Genomic DNA, 19,200 nt, shown 5'->3' with positions numbered 1-19,200 from the left:
CCACATGCTGGCAACTATCTGCATAGCATTTACCTTGTATTTACAACAGTTTACGTAGTGTTGACTTTGTATTAGGTGTTATAAGTAATCTAAGGATGATTTAAAGTGTAAAGGAGGATGTACGTAGGTTATATGCAAATACTGCACCATTTTATATAAGGGACTTGAGCATCCTCAGATTTTGTATCTGTCAGGGTCCTGGAACCAACCCCTTATGGGTATGGAGGGATGACTGTACTAGGGTTTTTCCAGCACCCAAAGTCTGCATATGTGACCAGGTACAGCTTCCCCCATTTCTCCCTGCAGCCAGCTTTTACCTTTCACTCTCACAGTTTTCTGCACATTTCTGGTTCAATATTTTTAAAAAGTATTTCTTTTTCTTTTCAAAATGGAACATGCATTTTTCTCCCCAATATTAATTACCTAGTAGTAGATTTCTTTGGCCTTACCATAAGAATTTTTAAATGACTTAAGTTTATTTTTATAAAATAAAATATATTTTATTACTAAATATAATTGTACATGTATGAGTTAATATAAGCAGTCAAGTTTATATATATGTGTATATACGTATATATAAATATTCAGATCTAATGTACAAAACCATCAACAATAAAAACTAAGTTCTAGATAAAGATATGCTTTCTTGTTTAACGTACCTGGAATGAATTTACTTTGGTCTCTTTATTATATTCTATTCCCAACTGATTTTTTTTTTCTTAAAATAACATTTTTTTCAAATGAATTTGGTCATTCTTTTCTTTATTTATAGAGCCTGGATGACTTGTTCTGGAAAACAGCTATATAACAAAATAAAACAAATACTACTTGGCCTTTTCAACGAACTAATTCCAGTTTATTAGAGGTAGAATTAAGGACCTTTCCAATTCTGCCTCTAATCTTATTTCGATTTGTAAGTCTTTCTTCTAGTACTTAAAAATGATGTAAAAAAACATGAAAAACACAGCTACAGTGTAGGAGTAGTAGAGCAGATGTTTTGTTACTGCCAAGAAGGCACAAAATGTGAGAAGGATGCAGGCATCCCAGTGTGATCTGTGGTCCCTCAAACCTGAGCAGGCCTGCTTCTCTCCCAAACATAGGCAGACCATCTGGAAGCGGGTCCAGGGTGCTGTGACTCCCCTCCTGGCGAGCATGATATCTTTCATGGACAGAGATGGCAACCTCGAGCTGCTGACCAACCCACATTCTCCGTCCTGGGCAAGAGATCTTTGGATGTTTATTTTCAGTGACGTTAAGCTTCTGAACATTCCTCTTGTGGCAAATGATACAAGGTGAATAGAAGACTTTCTTTTCATGGGAAGGGAAAAAAACCCATAACATAGCAACAAACTTAATAGGCTCTCCCAGGTGTTTGATGAAATATAGTTATGGGTTTTAGAATCACATTTAAGTGGCTGTTTCTGTAGCCTGAAGGGTCACGGCATTGCAGTAACAAAAGAGTTGATGCGAGTTCTGAGAAATACTTGTTTCATTCTCGGCTTCCCTCATTTCCCTGTTCTCAGAGCACCCTTTGCAGTTAAAATGGCCAGCTTCCACCTCGTCTACACTGGCGAAGCTGCACGTAGGAGAGCGTTTGTGTTGATTTTCCTGCTCCTCCTGCCAATGGCGGGAACCACAGAGCCTATCCCTAGACCCGATCTTGTGTAACTCAAGCTCAGCTGGCCTGCCAGAACCTTCCTGTTTGGATTTCAGGGGGCTTCGATTCTCTTTGCCTAGGTATAGGGTAAGGGTGGGTTCAGACACCACCAGACTGGTTCTGCCCAAGACTTCAAGCAACCTACTTAACCCCTTCCAGCTGTGGTTTGTTTTTGTTTTGTCTGTAAAACCAAGAGATAACATAAGGTCATCCTTGAGTTCCTTTATAACATAAAGGTGAGCTGTTCAATAGACCGGGGAACTGTCTTTGTAGCCCACTAAGCCTCCCAGTTCTTAAGGATGGAGAGGAATTGGCATCAGGAGTGGATCTCGTCTTGTGTCTTGAGCGGCGTCTCACTAACCACATTCTTGGTCCTTGTTTGGCCGATTGCAGGTCTAAAGGGGAGATGTCCTACATCATAGTGCAGAACTACATGAACCTCTCAGAGGACACTTCCAACAGTGTCCCGTTTAGCTGGAGAATCAAGGACTATCTGGAGGAGCTGTGGGTCCACACTCAGTACATCACGGGAGATGAAGGTGAGCCCAGCGATGGTGGGAGGGGACGTGTTCTGGCAGGAGGAGACCCTGCTACCCGTCATAGGTGGTCACCCCCATTCTGAGTTCCCTGGGCAACTAAGGCACCAGGACTCAAGATGTCCCCAGCTGGGCCCTTCTCAGCAACTGCCAGTGACCAGAGTAGAGTAATACCTTTGCCCTGAGTCACAGGGCACCTTGCTCTGTTGTCACGTGCCAAGTAGTCTGGCCACAGACATTCCAGGAAAACCGGTGGTCACATAGCACTTTTGGGAAAGTCATCTTTCATACATGAAGTAATCTTTTCAAAGTTTATGTATAGTACTGCTTTTTAAAAATACAGGACAAAGATGGTTACTAGACTTGTAATCATTTCATAAGGTAGGCAGATGTCACATCACTGAAACTAACATAATATGATATATCAACTATATTTCAATTTTTTTAAAAAAAGAAAGATTTCTTAAAAAAATGCTGGTCAAAATACTTGAAGATGAACTTATTTTTCTAGGTAAGCATTCTGCCACTCTTTCTGAACAAACCTGAAGCAGTCTCTCTCCTGAAGAGAGAGTATTTCTCTTTCTCATACCATATCCTAACTGACCCTACTTTTCTATAATAGCATGTGACTTGGGGGCCAGCATCCCATCCACTAGACGGCAGATCTTTTTGATTTGAGCAGCATATGATCCCAGCCCCTGGAGGGCAACCCACTCATTCCTGGTTCGCTTGGGTCCGGGGTTCCCAAAGCACGTTATGACTTGGTAGAAATAAACTTGATCTATCCCAGGTTGTGTTCTCTTTGGGGCTGGCTAGGCTTTTATGACCGGAATGGAACATTCCTTCTGACTTTGTTTCTGTTATTCCACTGAGAAGATATCTAAAGTGTCCAGAAATGATGATAAAAAATGATGATTAAAAAGGCAGCCTTATTAGAACCATGTCCATGTCCCTGCATTCAGCGGGTAAGGGGAGTCATGGTCAACATCCTCACCCCAAGCCGTTCTCCATCTCCCCCCTCACCCACCCCCAGCAGGACTGGCAGAGAAGTTAGTGGAGCTCTTTCAGCAGACCGCACTGGGCAGGTTTCTTGCTCAGCTCACTGAAGACCAGCGGCAAGAACTTCTTCAGTGCTACCTGAAGGACTTCCTTCTCTTGACCATGAGAGTGTCCACTTGGGAAGAGTTAAACGTGAGTACTGACTAGGGGGCAGGGTGAGGCTGGTATAACGTGGACAAGATGCCAACATGGGAACTTTTCCTCAACTTCTGGAGCTGTAGTGTTTGTGGAACAGAATGTGGTCCAAGAGGACAGTGGTATGAGAAAATGCCACTGACCCCCTCAGAACTCTCGGGGCTGGATGCTTAGCCCACTGACCAGCGCCCCTAAAACATGGAGCTTTTATTAACAGGAAGAAGACCTCCGATTTCCTGTGACACCTTCTTTTTAAATGTTTAGTTTTTCTTGAAGAAACTTAGGTAAATATTTAACTGATCACAGCAAGGTAATAATAATGATATTAACTAAAATTTCAATGGAAATATTGAAGATTTCAAACTTCAGTACCTAAAAAAGGAAACTGACAGATTTGAGGAAAACATACTTAACAGCCAACATGATTAAGGGTTAATAAAGTATTCTTAGGATACAATAAGAAAATCTCCTAATTTTTAAAAATGAGTGAAAGTTAGAAATTAACTATTAACAGAATAATTATACAGATGTCCAGAAAACACTGGAAAAAGTGCTCAGCCTCACTAGTAAATCAGCAAGGCATGAACAACTTTTAGATACGATCTTTACTTGCTCTTGTGGCAAAACTGGTTTTTAAAACAGCCAGGAGGGGGCTTCCCTGGTGGCGCAGTGATTGGGAGTCTGCCTGCCGATGCAGGGGACACGGACGGGTTCGTGTCCCGGACGGAGCGGTTGGGCCTGTGAGCCGTGGCCGCTGGGCCTGTGCGTCCGGAGCCTATGCTCCGCAGCGGGAGAGGCCACAGCAGTGAAAGGCCCACGTACCGCAAAAAAAAATAAATAAATAAATAATAATAACGTGGCTATAAAACAGCCAGGAGTTCCTCCATTGCCAGTGGCGGTGTGAACGGCGTGGTGCTTCTGGAAAACCATCTGTCGGGATGAATGAAAAACTTCACAAAATCTGAACTGGCGATTCTGTCCTGAGAACGTTGTCGGAGACGTGAACAAATATTTTATTCACGGGAATGTTCTTTGCAGTTTTATTTCTAAAAACAGAAAATTAGAAACAATGTAATTGTCTTAAAATAAGGGTTGGACAAATATTTGTACAGCCATTTGACTGGTTAAAAACGATGTCTTCGAGCATGCTCGTGATAGAGAAATGCTTGTAATGTAAAGTGGAAAAAAATCAGGAATACTCTGTGACCCTGATTTGGGGACCACAGGGAGAAGAGGTATGGATCACAAACGTCTAGAAGGGACGACACCAAAAAGTAAACGAGGGATACTAATAGTGTGCATGGTTTTTAATTTTCTTTTTTGTCATTTTTGAATAGTTCCGGTTTCCCACAAGGAAAGTGTATCTTTTTTAAAAAAAATAATTTACAAGCATATAGTAAAAGCTTGTTTCTCATCCCAGGTCCTGCAGATGGCTCTGGGGTCCTGCATCAATCAGCTGAAGGCAGGAAGGCCAGCGGAAGAGATCTCCTTACCGTCCGTGCACCTTGCCTACCAGCATTTCAGGAGCCGGCTACAGAACTTCTCCAGGATCTTGACCATCTACCCCCAAGTTCTACAGAGCCTTACAAAAGGCACCTGGAACCACAGCTGGGCCGGACATGAGCTGGTATGGCCCCTCTTAGGGACATCACGTGCCTGCAGCCAGGCTTGGCTTCCTCAGCGACTGGGCGGTTGCTCCTACTGCCGCCCTGGGAAGGGAAAGCTTATGGACCACATTCCAAATGGGAAACATCTTCATGGGGCACACATGTCAGTATGGCTCCTCAGTTAGAACGCATCTAGCTCATGCTTCCTAGATCCCAAGACAATGAAAGGTGAAGCTACAAGCCTGGAACACAAGAACACACTGGGCTAACAGCCAGGGCCTCCGACTTAATGGTTAGAGCAGCCCAGTGGGGGTCAGGGGACAGGCTGCTCAGTCACAGGCCTGTTCTCTGCCCCCCAGAGTCTGGATGTGTTTGCTGCAGTGGCCTGTGCTGAAATGCTGACAGAAAACCTCCTGAAGCCCAGTCCCCAAGCTTGGTTACAGATGGTGAAGAATCTTCGCATGCCGCTGGAGCTCCTCTGCTCAGATGGGTACCTGCAGGGCAACAGGATGGTAACCGTCATCAGGGATGTCAGGTGAGATCCAGGAGTCCCGGGCACATGAGAGAGAGAGCAGATGCTCCTGCCACAGGAGGTGGGCCTGTCCTCATTCATTCTTTAACGTCTCTTGAACCCTTACTAAATGCCAGGCATCATGATGATCTTAGAGAGGTGTACATTCAGGGAGTGCGTGGAGTGATGGGGGTGATAAAAAGGCAGCAGGTTATGATGATCCTGAGGGAGAAGAAGCAGCTGCAAAGGACCCCAGCAGGGCAGCAGAGAGGGAACACACAGGGTAGACTCTCCAGGGGACAAATCCTGTGCTGGCCTTTAAGGGCGAGGTGGGACTCACCGGACACAGTCAGAGGCATAGAACTTGAGATGTCCCAGCTGAGAGTCTGAGGGGAGGGGCGGAAAGAGACAAAGTGTGTGGAGGTCAGGGAGCACATCACAAAGGGCTTCTACCTAATTCTTTCACCCACCTTCACGCCCGGTCCTTTTCTTATCTTTCAACCCCTGTGCCTTGGAACTGCCTCCCTGCCCCTCTTCATTCATCTCAGGCGCTTTTGTCAGAGCTGAGTGAGGGACCCCCTCTCTCGACAGAACCCAATGGAATCGCATTTTCTCCATTGCGCTCTTTGTGGAGCATGTGCTCCTGGGGACCGAGAGCTATATTCCCGAGCTGTGCAAGCTGGTGACAGAGTATGTCTTCTTGCTGAACAAGGTGAGCGCGAAGGCTTGGCCTGTCAAACACTGGTCTGCCTCTTTGTAAGACAAAGAACAATTGAAATGTGACCTGACTTTTACCATCTTGGTGGTATATCCCCTTTCTGCTCTGAGAGTTTTATGTGAGTTATATTTCATCACATAGGCCATTAAAATTTTGGTGTTTAATATTTCAATATTTACCCTCTCCTGAGTGTTAAGTCAGGGTGTGTCATTTAGGGTTCCTTGCAGGAAAAGGAACTATTCATGCAGCAAGTACACTTGGGAAACCTTTGGGAGGACTGAAGGTGGGCTCCAGCCAGGCCTCCAGTGGCCCCAGACCAGACCAGCAGCCTGGCCCGCGGAGGGAGCTGCTTCCTACGGCCACGGTCAGGAAGACGGGGGTGTAGGAGAATGCTGCTGGGCCTGTGGACTTCCAAACACAGTGTTGTCGGTGGGACCAAGGGGTCAGGAAGCCCATGTCTCTGTCCCTCTACACCCTTGATAAAGTTGGTGACACACAGGATAGTCCTCTGTAGAAAAAGTGACTGTCCTTTCAGCATCAGTGGCCACTCAGGGAAGACAGTGTCTGCCCACTGGGAACCTCACACAAGCACTGCCAGCAGCTTTGCTGTACAGCCTTTGAAATGTCCTTTTGTGACTGGCTTATTTCACTAAGCATCATGTTCTCAAGGTTTATCCACATTGTAGCAGGTGTCAGAATTTCCTTCCTTTTTAAAGCTGAATAAGATTCCACTGTATGGATAGAGCACATTCTGTTTATCCATCCGTCTGTTGATGGACATTTGGGTTGTTTCCACCTTTTGGTGATTGTAAATAATGCTGCTCTGAACCTGGGTGTACAAGTATCTGTTTGAGTCACTACTTTTAATTTTTTGGGGTGTGTACTTAAGAGTGGAATTGCTGACTCATATGGTAATTCTGTGTTTGACATTTTACCATACTGTTTTCCACAGTTGCCACACCATTTTACTTCCCCACCAGCAATGCCCCAGGGCTCCAATTTCTCCACATCCCTGCCAACACTTGTTATTTTCCATTTTTTTTAATAATAGCCCTCCTAATGGGTATGAAGTGATATCTCATTGTGGTTTTTGATTTGTATTTCCCTAATGACTAGTGATGTTGAGCATTTTTTCATGTGCTTATTGCCTATTTGTATATCTTCTTTGGAAAATGTCTATTCAAGTCCTTTGGCCTTTTTTCAATCTTTTTTCAATCTTTTGGTTAACAGATCAAATTTAGCAGGGTATTAAAAACTAATATCATTGCCAAGTAAGATTAATCCTGGGAATTCAAGGATAGCTCAAAATCATAAAATCGATGTGTCATCAGTTATGTAACAAATTAAAAGAAAAACTCCAAACGATTATTTCCAAAGGTGCAGATAAAGCATTTGATAAAATTTATAATTTGGTACAAAGATACTCTTGTCAAATTAGGAATAGAAAGGAACTCTCCTTCAGCGGATAATGCCCAAGGGGTATACCTAATAGAAAAACATCTATAGCAAACATTATACCTAACCAGAAAATTCCCTAAGCACACCCATTAAACTCACTATCTTATATCATTAAAGATGTGCATTTCCTAAAAAACAGTGTTTCCACTTCTAAATATATATCCTAGAGAATTTTCCCATTTGTACTCAGACACATGGAAGAATGTTGGGTGCAGAAATGTCTGTAAATGCAGGAAATTGGGAACATTCTAAATGTCCATTAATGGGAAAACAGGTGACCGGTATCAACAAGTACCATACAGCAGTTAACATGAATGATCTGAACCTACTTGTATCAACAAAAAAAGCAAGTTGCAGAAGCTTAGGTACAGTGTGATGCCCCTGATAGAAAGTTTACAACATTCAAAGCAACAAGATTTTTATGCATGCATCCAAGTCTAGTGGAAGTGGGAATTTAGGAATGTGATTCTCTGGGACTGGGTGGGGGGTGGGGGATGGAAATATGATCAGAAAAGGATACACTTGAAGCTGCACCTGTAATATTTTGTTTCTTTAGAAACTGATAAAGCACATATTCAAAAAAAATGCTATGATTACTTAAAGTTTGGTGGATACGCAGGTGGTCATTATATTATCTTTTATAGCTTGAAATATCTCATAACGGGAGGAGGGGGATAGACCTTAAAAGAAAAAAAGGAAGAGGGGAAAAATCAGAAGCCGAGAATATCAACCTTCTCCCCAAAGCAGCATAGTCACAAAGGGCATTCAAAGTTAAAGAAACTGCTAAATTAAAAAAAAAAAAAAAAGCCTTGCACTGCAGACACCAGAGCCCTAACTGCCCAGCTTCACCAGCAGCAGAGGGGATGTTGTGTTTTGTTGCCTTTGTTGCCCGGCTGACTCCTGCCCTTCCTCACTGCTAATTAGCTTCCCTCCTCCTCCCGCTGCCTTTCTCCTTCAGTGCCTGCAAGAGGACTCTGACATCAAGACTCACAGGCCTTTCGTCGCAGTGATGACCACTCTTTGTAAATGTAAGGACCAGGTCAGCAAGAGCCTCACCAGGTGAGATCTTGGGTTTGGGATCTGCAAGGGAGAGAATTCAGAACCTTTTGTATTTTTTGCTTCTCATGGCCAGCTTCTCTGCTTCAGAATTGGTCACCCTTCTTGGCTTCTAGGTTTGGGGTGAAGCCGTGCCCCATCTGCCTGGGAGATGCACAGGATCCTGTCTGCCTGCCCTGTGACCATGTATTCTGCCAGCGCTGCGTCAAAGTTCACCTCACCCAAGGGCAGATGGGATGCCCCTATTGTTTAACTGACTTGCCAGACAGCTTCTCTCCTTCTGTTTCCCAGGAGCACCGGTAAAACACCCTTTCTCTTGAGAAAGCTTCCTCTTTTTTCTTCCTTTTTTGCAAATACAGTATTCAGAAATATAATTATTAATCTTAGAAAGCCTGACAGAGAAGTGTTCTAAGAAAGACAACTAACTACTTATGTACCTTTATAAACACCTGGTGTCTGAAAATTATCCTCTCCTCAAGACATACATGTATACAGATTAGGGAGATAGAAAAATTAGAGGAAATAAACCAGAAATTCGTAAACTAGATAAAGCCATCACAAGAGACCCGAAGAATTTAGATGCAACTGGTTTGTCCTCTTGATATGTAAATTCCATCCATGTTCTATGTCCTGAGGATAAAGCTAGCTCTTATCTGGCTAAGTGCCTTTCAGGGCAGTAGTTAAAATTAGCCTAAGTGGTTGGTTTTCCTTCCCGTTTTCCTCCATTCTGATGCCTCCTGAAAGCGGAGCACAAGGCAAGCCCAGTGGATGGGATCTTTGAGAAGCTCTTGGGATATGAAGGCTATTGCTAGATGGCCCAAATGATCAAAGTATTTCTCAAAAGAGCCAAGTGTATGTACTGTCTGCAGTTTTGGAGATTGGTTCTAATCAATGTAAGGAGATACTTGCATCTTTTAATTAAAAAAAAAAATGCTGTCCAAATCCCAAAGCACTCTGTAGGGAGGGATTCTGGAACACATTCTATAAGCCTTTTGACCGTGGTTTTCAACGATTCCTAAGGGAGGTCATCAAGAAACATGCTCGCTTCCGGCAGATGTGCAATAGTTTCTTTGTGGACCTAGTTTCTACCATGTGCTTCAAAGACAATTCTCCACCTCAGAAGGATGTGGTCAATGTTCTGCTGTCTTTACTCTTTGTAGAGAAGGAGCTCTTTCGAGAGGCTTCCCAAAGTGAGTGGATTTCTTCCTATAGACTTAAAAATTCAGTTCTTCATCTCACTCTTTATGTCTGATGTGAACGATGATCTACCTTTCTCCTTCTGGTTTAAGGACGCCGTGAACACACAAAATCTCTTTCTCCTTTTGATGACGTTGTGGATAAGACCCCTGTCATCCGCTCAGTGGTACTGAAACTGCTTTTGAAGTACAGGTGAGAGCACCACGAACGTGGAGTTGCCTCTAGCACGCCTTGACTTTTTATTCTCCTCGTGGCTTTTTCTTTGCTGCCAAGCATTCTTTGCAGAACCTGTAGCTAGTTCATGATTTGGGGAAGCTTTTTCAGCAAGAGACCCCCTTGTTCCTTTATCTGTATGGGTTGTGTCCTTGACATATTCACATACTGGCTATGAGTTCAGCATGCCTACAAGCACATGGTTAGGAAGAAGACAGATTTGGGGGAAGGGTGCAAGGTGTTGTAACACGTGCGGGAAGTCGGGAGTCAAGAATCTGCGGTTCTCATCTCAATTCCACAGCTACAAAGTTTTGTGGTCTTTTGGATGATAAGTTAGACTCTCCCCTCACCCTGCTTGCCCTTGATGTTGTCTAAGTTTTGCTTCAGCTCTTAAGTTTCTCTGATTCTATAAATGGACAGAGAAGTCCATATGGTGCTTCAGCTCAATGGTCTTGTCAAATTATGCTATTTTAGAAAATTCTTAGGAAGCTGATCTGTAGGGGGCTTCCCTGGTGGCACAGTGGTTAAGAGTCCACCTGCCAATGCAGGGGACACGGGTTCAAGCCCTGGTCCGGGAAGATCCCACATGCTGCAGAGCAGCTAAGCCCGTGCACCACAACTACTTGAGCCTGTGCTCTAGAGCCCGCGAGCCACAACCACTGAGCCCACGTGCCACAACTACTGAAGCCCGTGTGCCTAGAGCCCGTGCTCCACAACAAAAGAAGCCACTGCAATGAGAAGCCTGCGCACCGCAACAAAGAGTAGCCCCTGCTTGCCACAACTAGAGAAAGCCCATGCACAGCAACAGAGACCCAACACAGCCAAAAATGAAAGAAAGAAAGAGAGAGAGAGAGAAAGAAAGCTGATCTGTATTTAGAGGTTCTTTTGGAAGATACTCAGTATCCCTAGCCTGTGTTCTGACTTGATAGAGTACACCTTGAGGTGATGGCAAAATCAAGATGCTGTAAGAAAAGTTCCAATAGAAACAACTGTTTCTAACTTAAATGTCTGAAAGGTGACTCAGGATGGAGATTAGATTTACATTTAAGCATGGATCTGCTGCAGCCTTGTCCACGGGCATTTTATTTTGCTTCTATTTTTTCCCCCCATTATTTGTGAAATAGTTTTTTCAAACAGGATTCCTGGAGGATTTTCAAATAAAATACTCTTAAAATACATTTTCTTACAGAACTAGTATCTTACTGTACCTGAAAATGGCTTTTAAGGCATACATGGAAAGAGTTGACTTGAGATGTGAGAAGAGCCTCTTTTGATATTCTGTGATTTTTATTAATTTTGGTAAATGTGTGAAATCTGTATTCATTTGAATCTCTTTGCTTAGAGAAAGGGAACAGTATCATCAACATGCATACCTCTTGACATATAGTGTAGACACATTAACATGAGTACAAACAATGCTTAAAGGTAAACACTTTGTTTTGAAATATTTAGAGAGTAAAGTTTACAGAACTGATTTTGAAATAAAAATCTTGAGACATAAAACACAATTTAAAAATCTGCATTGTCATTCCCTGGGTTGAGAAATACTTGTGTCGTTGCTTTTGTGATTCGAGTATTTTCATGTATTAAGAATCAGTCAGGGGCTTCCCTGGTGGTGCAGTGGTTAAGAATCCGCCTGCCAGTGCAGGGGGCATGGGTTCGACCCCTGGTCAGGGAAGATCCCACATGCCACGGAGCAACTAAGCCCGTGTGCAATAACTACTGAGCCTGGGCTCTAGAGCCTGCGAGCCACAACTACTGAGCCCACGCACCTAGAGCCCGTGCTCCGCAACAAGAGAAGCCCCTGCAATGAGAAGCCTGCTCACCGCAACTGGAGAAAGCCCGTGTGCAGCAATGAAGACCCAACACGGCCAAAAAGAAAAAAAAATCACTCAGACCAGACTTAGACATACTTTGTGGAAATGTAGGCATCCATTCTTTAGGCAGACCTGTGTGGGGGACAACACTGATGAGACTGCAAATAACACTAAGATATTATCTGGCTTTTTCAACATGTTGATATTTGCACTGATGTTACTAAAGTAATGAAGGGTGAATATGGTAGCATCTTAGCATGAGGAAAACCCTGGTATTGGCCATTGTTTCCATCACCACCAACCACGTATAGTTTTTTAAAATGCCAATTTCACTTAATGTCCTTGACGAAGCTATAAAAATTCTTAATTTTACTAAATCTCCACCTTCGAGGATATGACTTTTTAATATTCTGTTGAAATGAGAGATACACACAAAGCACTCCGGCTGCACACCAAGGTACAGGATTATCTCAAGGAAAATCACTCATGCGGTTTTTGAGTTACATGCTAACTTGGCTGCTTTTTTTGTGGAATACCACTTGTACTTGAAAGAATGACTGACAAACAACACTTATTCAGACTTGGGCATTTGGCAGGTGTTTTCTTGAAACCAAGGGATGTGAGCCTGTCACATCAAGGAAGAGAACTGATGGTTTTGTTGCTAATGATAAAATTCAAGCTTTTAAGCAAATATTAAAATTTTGGTGGGAATTCCCTGGTTGCCCAGTGGTTAGGGCTCCACGCTTTCATTGCCAAGGGCCTGGGTTCAATCCCTGGTTGGGGAACTAAGATCCTGCAAGCCATGCAGTGTGGCCAAAAAAAAAATACATTTTTTAAAAATTAAAATAAAAATTTGGAAAACCTGTATCCTCCACCGGGAGCCTATCAGCTTTCTAATACTTACAGACCTTTTGATGATAATGAATGTGAGGTTTTTTAAAATATATCATAAAATTAAAATGTGTCAACATTTGCCAGATCTGCACAGCTCAGTGGACCGGTATTTTTGAAGTGACTGATGCTTGATGTCAGAGAATTTTGCATTGATCAAAAAGAAATCCATTTGAAGTGCAAGGCAGACCATTTGATTTTAATGTAATTGACTATGAAACGTGCATTGATAGGGTTTCAGATTGCACATTGCAACTAACCTTTAGAAATTATCATTTATCAAGTTTTGGTGTAGTGTCAAAGGAGAATATTCACAGTTACCTGAAAAGGCTACTAAAATATTTCTCCCTTTTCCAGCTACATAATGTGTGAGACCAGATTTTTCCTCATATAACTCAATATAGTGCAACCAATTAGAAGCAGAAGCAGATTTGAGAATCTAGTGAACTTCTGTTAAGCCAGGTGTTAAAGAGATTTGCAGGAATGAAAAACAGTACCCCTCTTCTTACTAATGAATTTTTGTTTTGGAAAAACTTTTTAAAAATATTATTTATGTTACTATGTAATGAGTTTCGTATGGTTATTTTTAATGAATTGATAAATATTTTCAATTTTTTTCAGTTTTAATTTCGAATACTGTAAATATCAGTAGATGTAATCCACAGAAACAAAAGCTCTCTGGGGTTCTCAATAATTTTTAAGTCTGTAAAGGAGTCTTGGAGCCAAAAAGTTTGAGAACAGCTAGTCTAAAATAGGGAATTTTATATTCCTCCAAGTTGGTGCTAGAATATTTTTCATAAAATCGTGTTACAAACTATACATACACATGTATGTATGTGTATATATATATATATAATTATACAGGGCGGGGGGATGGGTAACAGGCAAATAGATACATACATACATACCTTTTTTCTTTCTTTTTTGGCAAAATGAGTTTCCAGACCTGAACTAACCAGGTATAATATTTCTCCTTCCAAAGCTTCCGTGACGTGAAGGATTATATTCAGGCTTATTTGTCCCAGTTGGAAAAGAAACCGTTCCTGGCTGAAGATAAAGCTGAATTGTATGTGCTCTTTAGCAGCTGCCTGGAGGTAAGCTGATTATCACCTCCCTGCATTTCTTTTTCAAACTCTCCAAACCATGTGGTTTATGTGATGGAATAGTGTTTTTCTGAAAATTTACAGAATATAAATTAGGTGGTAACATTAACAGATGCTCTGCTCCATGCAGGGGGAAAAAAGTTTCAAAAACGTTGCTTCTGCCCTCAGCAGTTGTATATATTGGCATTTATGAGCACGTGCATGAGGGGGAAAAAAGAAGCATAGAAGAATATGCCACCAGAGTTGTCTCCAGGTGGTGAGATTGTGAATACTTTTAATTTTTATTCTCTTCATATTTTTGTTACTTCCAAAAATCTTACAATGCATATGAAAAAATAATATTAGATAATAAAATCTTTCATCATAGCTTTTCTTTTTCCCCTCCTTCTTGCCCCTAAAATAAAAAGGGATATTAGTTTTCCATGATTCAAAAAATGTACACTCAAACCCACAACACTATTCTTTATCCTTCCTGCATTCTCCACGACCAGACTGTGGAAATTTCGAAGGTGGGAGACTCGCAAATAAAAAAGAATAATATCCTTTCTTTCTGGTTCTATGTTCCCTAGGATTCAATACATGAGAAGAATAATACTTTCTTCATGAGGGATGAATCGAAATACCTAAGAGAGGAAGGCCAGTTCCTTAAGACGTACCGACCACTGGGATGCAGCCAAGAGCCCACTGGCGAGGCCTCGGTGGAGTACCTGCAGGAGATGGCCCGCATCCGCCTCTGTCTTGACAAGGCTTCTGAGATCCTCTCTGAGCTTCAGGACGGCTCAGGCAGGTCTTCTTCCCAAACTTTCTTGACCACAGGCCGGGAGCCCCCATGATCTAGAAATTCAGGAAGTGTGGGAAGCTGGTTCTTGGAGTAATACTGGTCTGTACCATGTCCCCTTTCCTCTAGATTAGTTCTTTCACTGTGAATTCCTAAAGGGGAGGCCCCAGAGCTCTTACTAGCCTCTGTTCCAGACAGTTAACTAACAAGTACCCTCAGCCGTCACTCAGCCTTTCTCGTTGGCTCTGCAGAGATGGCGGAGGAGAAGCGTCGCTACCTGCGGCAGGTGGAGCACTTCTGTGCCCGGGTCCAGAATGACTGGTACCGAGTATACCTGGTGAGGAAGCTCACTAGCCAGCAGGGGATGGAGTTTGTGCAGAGCCTCTCCAGACAGGGCCATCCGGCCCACTGGGTGTTTCCCAGGGGAGTCATTGCACAGCAGGTAAGAAGGGTGTTCCCAGCAGCCCCTGTGCTGTCTCAGCTCCGCTGCCCGCCCCCCAACCCCAGGAGCGGGGCTGCTGCTTCTCCATTCCTCCCTGACCTTCTCCCACACCCATCACGGAAAATGCGTGCATCTGTTCTGGTCTTCTCCTCTGTCTCTGTGCTTCAGTTGATTGACCCAGCTCGTGATCACATTTAGACTGCCTGCCTAGGGGAAAGATATGTGTGTGCGTGCGTGTGTATGTGTGATGTGTTTGTCACCTACCTGCACAGCATATGTAGATACCACTTCTGATAGAGTTTGACACAGGGAAAGCAAAAGAATGATTCTGTGGCTTTGGCTTTTAGCAGATTGAAAGTCATTCAGCCAGGGATTTCCCTGGTGATGCAGTGGTGAGGACTCCATGCTCCCAATGCAGGGGGCCCGGATTCGATCCCTAGTCAGGGAACTAGATCCTACATGCATGCCGCAACTGAGAGTCTGCATGCCGCAACTAAGAATCTGCATGCCACAGCTAAGACCCGTCACAACCAGATAAATAAATAAATATTTTTTAAAAAAATCCTTCAGCTTTCAGAATAAGCCCTTTTTATCCTTGGCAGGTGAGATAGGAAAGGACTAAGGATGACAGAGTTGCAGCCATTTTGGCTTCAGGGCTGCTCAGTGGTCCTTTCCTAGTGCTCAGAAATGAATGCATTTTTACTGTCCTGGAGTTACAAAAATGGCACTAAAGATCCTGGCTTTTTGTTTGCTCCCAACTGGAGCTTAGGGCTAACGTATTGAAGTCCTTTGGTGCTCTACTCTGAGTGCAGAAGGAAAGCAGCCACAAGATCACCTCCCCCAGATTTTCACCCACTCCTTGCTCTTCATCTATTGAGGAGGTGCTTCCCAAACAGCAGTGGGATGTCATGCCTCAGTCTGGACCCGGAAACTGGGTTCAGCTGCCTTTAAACCTCTTATGATTGCCTGGTCCCTTTACCTATCAAGAAGCTTCTTTCCTAAGCATTCCTCACACTGTCCCCACCATGATTAACCCCTGTGTTCCTGGGGTTGCAGAAGGATCATACAGGCCAGATGGATCAGTATCTGGTGCATGGGGACAGCTACAAGGCTCTCCGCGATGCACTGGGCAAAGCCATTCTGGAGTGCGAGCCCCTGGCCATTGAGACTGCTCTGGAGGTATGTTGGACTGGGAGACTGCTCTGCGTACACAGTGGCCCCTCAGAGCCTAAGTCTTGTCTTGTTGGTGTCAAATGATGCAGCGAAAGAGGCCCCACAGGGTGACATGCTGCATCAGAAGTCTTATGCTCACGGCCTCACGGGCTCGCCTGGCAAACAGGGGAGCATCAGTGGTTGATTTGGGGTGGTGGGTTTGCACGAGGCCACTGGCACCTCCTTTCTGATTCATTTATGTCCATTACTTTCTTTGAGACCCTGCTAAAAAGTCACTTCCTCCAAGATTCTTCTGCTCTGACAAGTGATGGCACAGGAAGCAAAACCTGTGTCTGTGTAGCCTCATAATTCCCATAGAGGCGTATGCATGTGTTTATTTTAATAGATACAGGGTTTTTAGAATCTAATCTTTCAATTGTTCTGGTCATGTTTCCTTTTTGAGTCCTTGTTTACCCTGGCATTTTGCTGGGAAAAGAGGAAATAAGTATCTTATCTCTGCTCAGGAAAAGTTTCTAGGACCAGTGAAGTAGTCAGAAAGAGAAGAGGTGGTGATCTCTGTTACTTCTGTTGTAAGCTATCTGATAAATATGCATTGAGTTTAATATGAGAATGTTTATGAACAGTTGTTTTTCCAGAAGATGGTCCTTGAGGTGCAGGGTCCCAGGCGCCCAGGGTCTTGGGAAAGGCTCCCTCAACCTCTCCAAGGCTTAAGGGCTGATCTCATTTCATATTCATATACGAATCACATGGGATTCTGGCCCTGAGCTAGATTTTTTAAAGTCTCACTTGATATCCTTGCTTTTTCAGGCCTGCAGGAGCCCCACAACTCAGCAGGCTGCCCACCTAATGTTAGCACTTTTTAGAGAGGTCACGACTTTGTACAGATCGCACAGTGCAAACCTCCATCCTAAGCCACAGGTGAGTATCAGCCTTCAGGGCTGTGTTCATAGTCTCATAATTTGGATGGACTTTTTGAATAGAGGTAAAAGTTACAAAGACCAGTTATGCCCCCAGTTTTTAAAATTCTAGGATTGGGGTTTCCAGCCTTCTTATGTGGAGCAATTACTTTCTGTTTCATCCAAAGCTTTTAGAGTAACAGTTAAAACACAGTCAAGAACATAAGATAATGTTTTCCAAAATTATGAAAACTAGTGCTTGGGTATGTGGTTTCTGTGTTTGTAGAGGAGAATTCTCTTCTCCAGATAATTTCCCTTCAAACAGCAACCATTTAGCCATTCTAACATTGATTTTTTTTTAAAAAGTCAAAGTTATTTTAATGCAAAAAACTTTATCTATTTATTTATTTATTTTTGGCTGCCCCACTCACCTTGCGGGGATCTTAGTTCCCCAATCAGGGATTGAACCTGCGCCCTCAGCAGTGAAAGCATGAAGTTCTAACCACTGGACCACCAGGGAATTCCCCTTAACCTTGATATCTGATAGGTATTTGCAATCAAAAATGTATGAGTGACATAAGAGCAAACCTTTGGTTTTCTCTCACTATTCACATGATACTCTGCTTTGTTGTATTTTCATTTCTTTCCTGTCAGCAATGTGAGGCTATGAAGAAATTCATTGAGGAAAGAAAGACCTTGTCTCCTGATATGAGACGTTTTGCAATATCCCTTGTGAACAATGAACTACCCCTGCTGAGGACGGGTCCTGGGGACAACAGCCTTGAAGGGACAGTAATAGAAATGGCTATTCATGTTGCAACCATCCTTCTCTGTGGACAAAGCAAAGTCTTGGAACCCCTGAAGAATTTGGCCTTCTCCCCAGAACTCATGGCGGTAAGATTGGGATATGATTGCATCTGCGTTCACAGGAAAAACTTTAGAGACCCAGCCGGTACCTCAGAAACTGTTGAACCTGTTTATCTTCTAGATTCTCCATCTGCCTCTGTCTCACTTGACCCTTTAGTCCACAATGATGGTGAAAAACTTGCCTTGCCCTTTGTTATCTCACAGGGAGCTGTTCTGTGTTCTTCATAGAGAGTTTTTTAGGTCAAGAAGAAAGAAAATCAAGGTCACATTCTTACTTGAGACCTCTTGCTGATCAGTGACAGCCCATCGATATGCTCACTTAGCTAAAGCCAGCCCTGCTCTTTTGACTTTTCAGAATGCCTTTCTTCCAACGATGCCTGAAGACTTGCTTGCTCAAGCTAGGAAGTGGAAGGGTCTGGAAGGAGTCCACTGGTACAGTAAGTGTTGGCCTGAGGTGGAATCCCACTCCTGAGCTTTGAAGAGCATCCTAAAACCACATGAGACATTGTTATAGAATTGGGGTCCACGGGTTTGTCCCTGAAGGTCCTTATGCGCCTACCTCCTTCTGCCGTGGTTGCCTTTGCAGAACATGAACAGCTTGCAGGAACTGGTACCCTGCTGACTGTGGATGAGCCAGATTATTTTTTTCTTAGTCACAGGGAGAGGGTCTTTTAGGGTGTACTTCTGTTCCCTGGAATATGCCCTTTGGGGAGAAGGGGGTGCTGGGAACCACATGAGAGGCTCAGTCAAGGGCCAGTTCACAATACAGCCACGTTTTTGACCCAAAGATAGTTCTTTTAGAAATATAGAACTGAAGGAGAAAATAATATAACCCATGACTTTATGTAAATTTTGCTGTTGCCTTGAGTAGATGATCTTTTAAAACTAGTTTTAAAAGTTGTTATAAAACCTGCTCATAGCAAAAGGAAAAAATCAAAGAGAGTGAATAGGAGGGTATAAAATACTATCCACCCTGCCTCCAAAAGTAAACCCTGGTATGAACCTGTAATCTAGTTTCTCTTTGCTTTGTGAAATTAAACACAGACATTATTTTTCAGTGATACCGGTTGAGCCCCTGGTATGTGT

The 19,200-nt window shown here is 43.2% G+C and overlaps 1 protein-coding gene across 9 annotated transcripts in view; it reads left to right on the top strand.

Annotated features, from left to right (window-relative positions):
* The window catches only part of RNF213 (ring finger protein 213), a 112,787-nt gene that overhangs the window by 76,442 nt on the left and 17,145 nt on the right, over positions 1–19,200 (top strand). For 8 of the 9 annotated variants that reach the window (XM_079906218.1, XM_079906211.1, XM_079906214.1 and 5 more), the window contains 17 exons: positions 1,101–1,292; positions 2,051–2,196; positions 3,230–3,384; positions 4,808–5,014; positions 5,354–5,529; positions 6,097–6,217; positions 8,640–8,740; positions 8,854–9,036; positions 9,758–9,927; positions 10,027–10,126; positions 13,838–13,949; positions 14,528–14,741; positions 14,988–15,178; positions 16,235–16,357; positions 17,159–17,269; positions 17,902–18,141; positions 18,470–18,551. In XM_079906218.1, the coding sequence (XP_079762344.1) occupies positions 1,101–1,292; positions 2,051–2,196; positions 3,230–3,384; positions 4,808–5,014; positions 5,354–5,529; positions 6,097–6,217; positions 8,640–8,740; positions 8,854–9,036; positions 9,758–9,927; positions 10,027–10,126; positions 13,838–13,949; positions 14,528–14,741; positions 14,988–15,178; positions 16,235–16,357; positions 17,159–17,269; positions 17,902–18,141; positions 18,470–18,551 (2,624 nt within the window). The remainder of the gene's footprint in view (positions 1–1,100; positions 1,293–2,050; positions 2,197–3,229; positions 3,385–4,807; positions 5,015–5,353; positions 5,530–6,096; positions 6,218–8,639; positions 8,741–8,853; positions 9,037–9,757; positions 9,928–10,026; positions 10,127–13,837; positions 13,950–14,527; positions 14,742–14,987; positions 15,179–16,234; positions 16,358–17,158; positions 17,270–17,901; positions 18,142–18,469; positions 18,552–19,200) is intronic. The other variant, XM_079906217.1, reaches the window with a different exon arrangement.

Source organism: Stenella coeruleoalba, assembly GCF_951394435.1.
Source record: "Stenella coeruleoalba genome assembly, chromosome: 19".
Taxonomy (NCBI): Eukaryota; Metazoa; Chordata; class Mammalia; order Artiodactyla; family Delphinidae; genus Stenella; species Stenella coeruleoalba.
The sequence above is the reverse complement of the archived record's forward strand: the minus strand, read 5'-3'. Positions and strand labels throughout refer to the sequence as shown.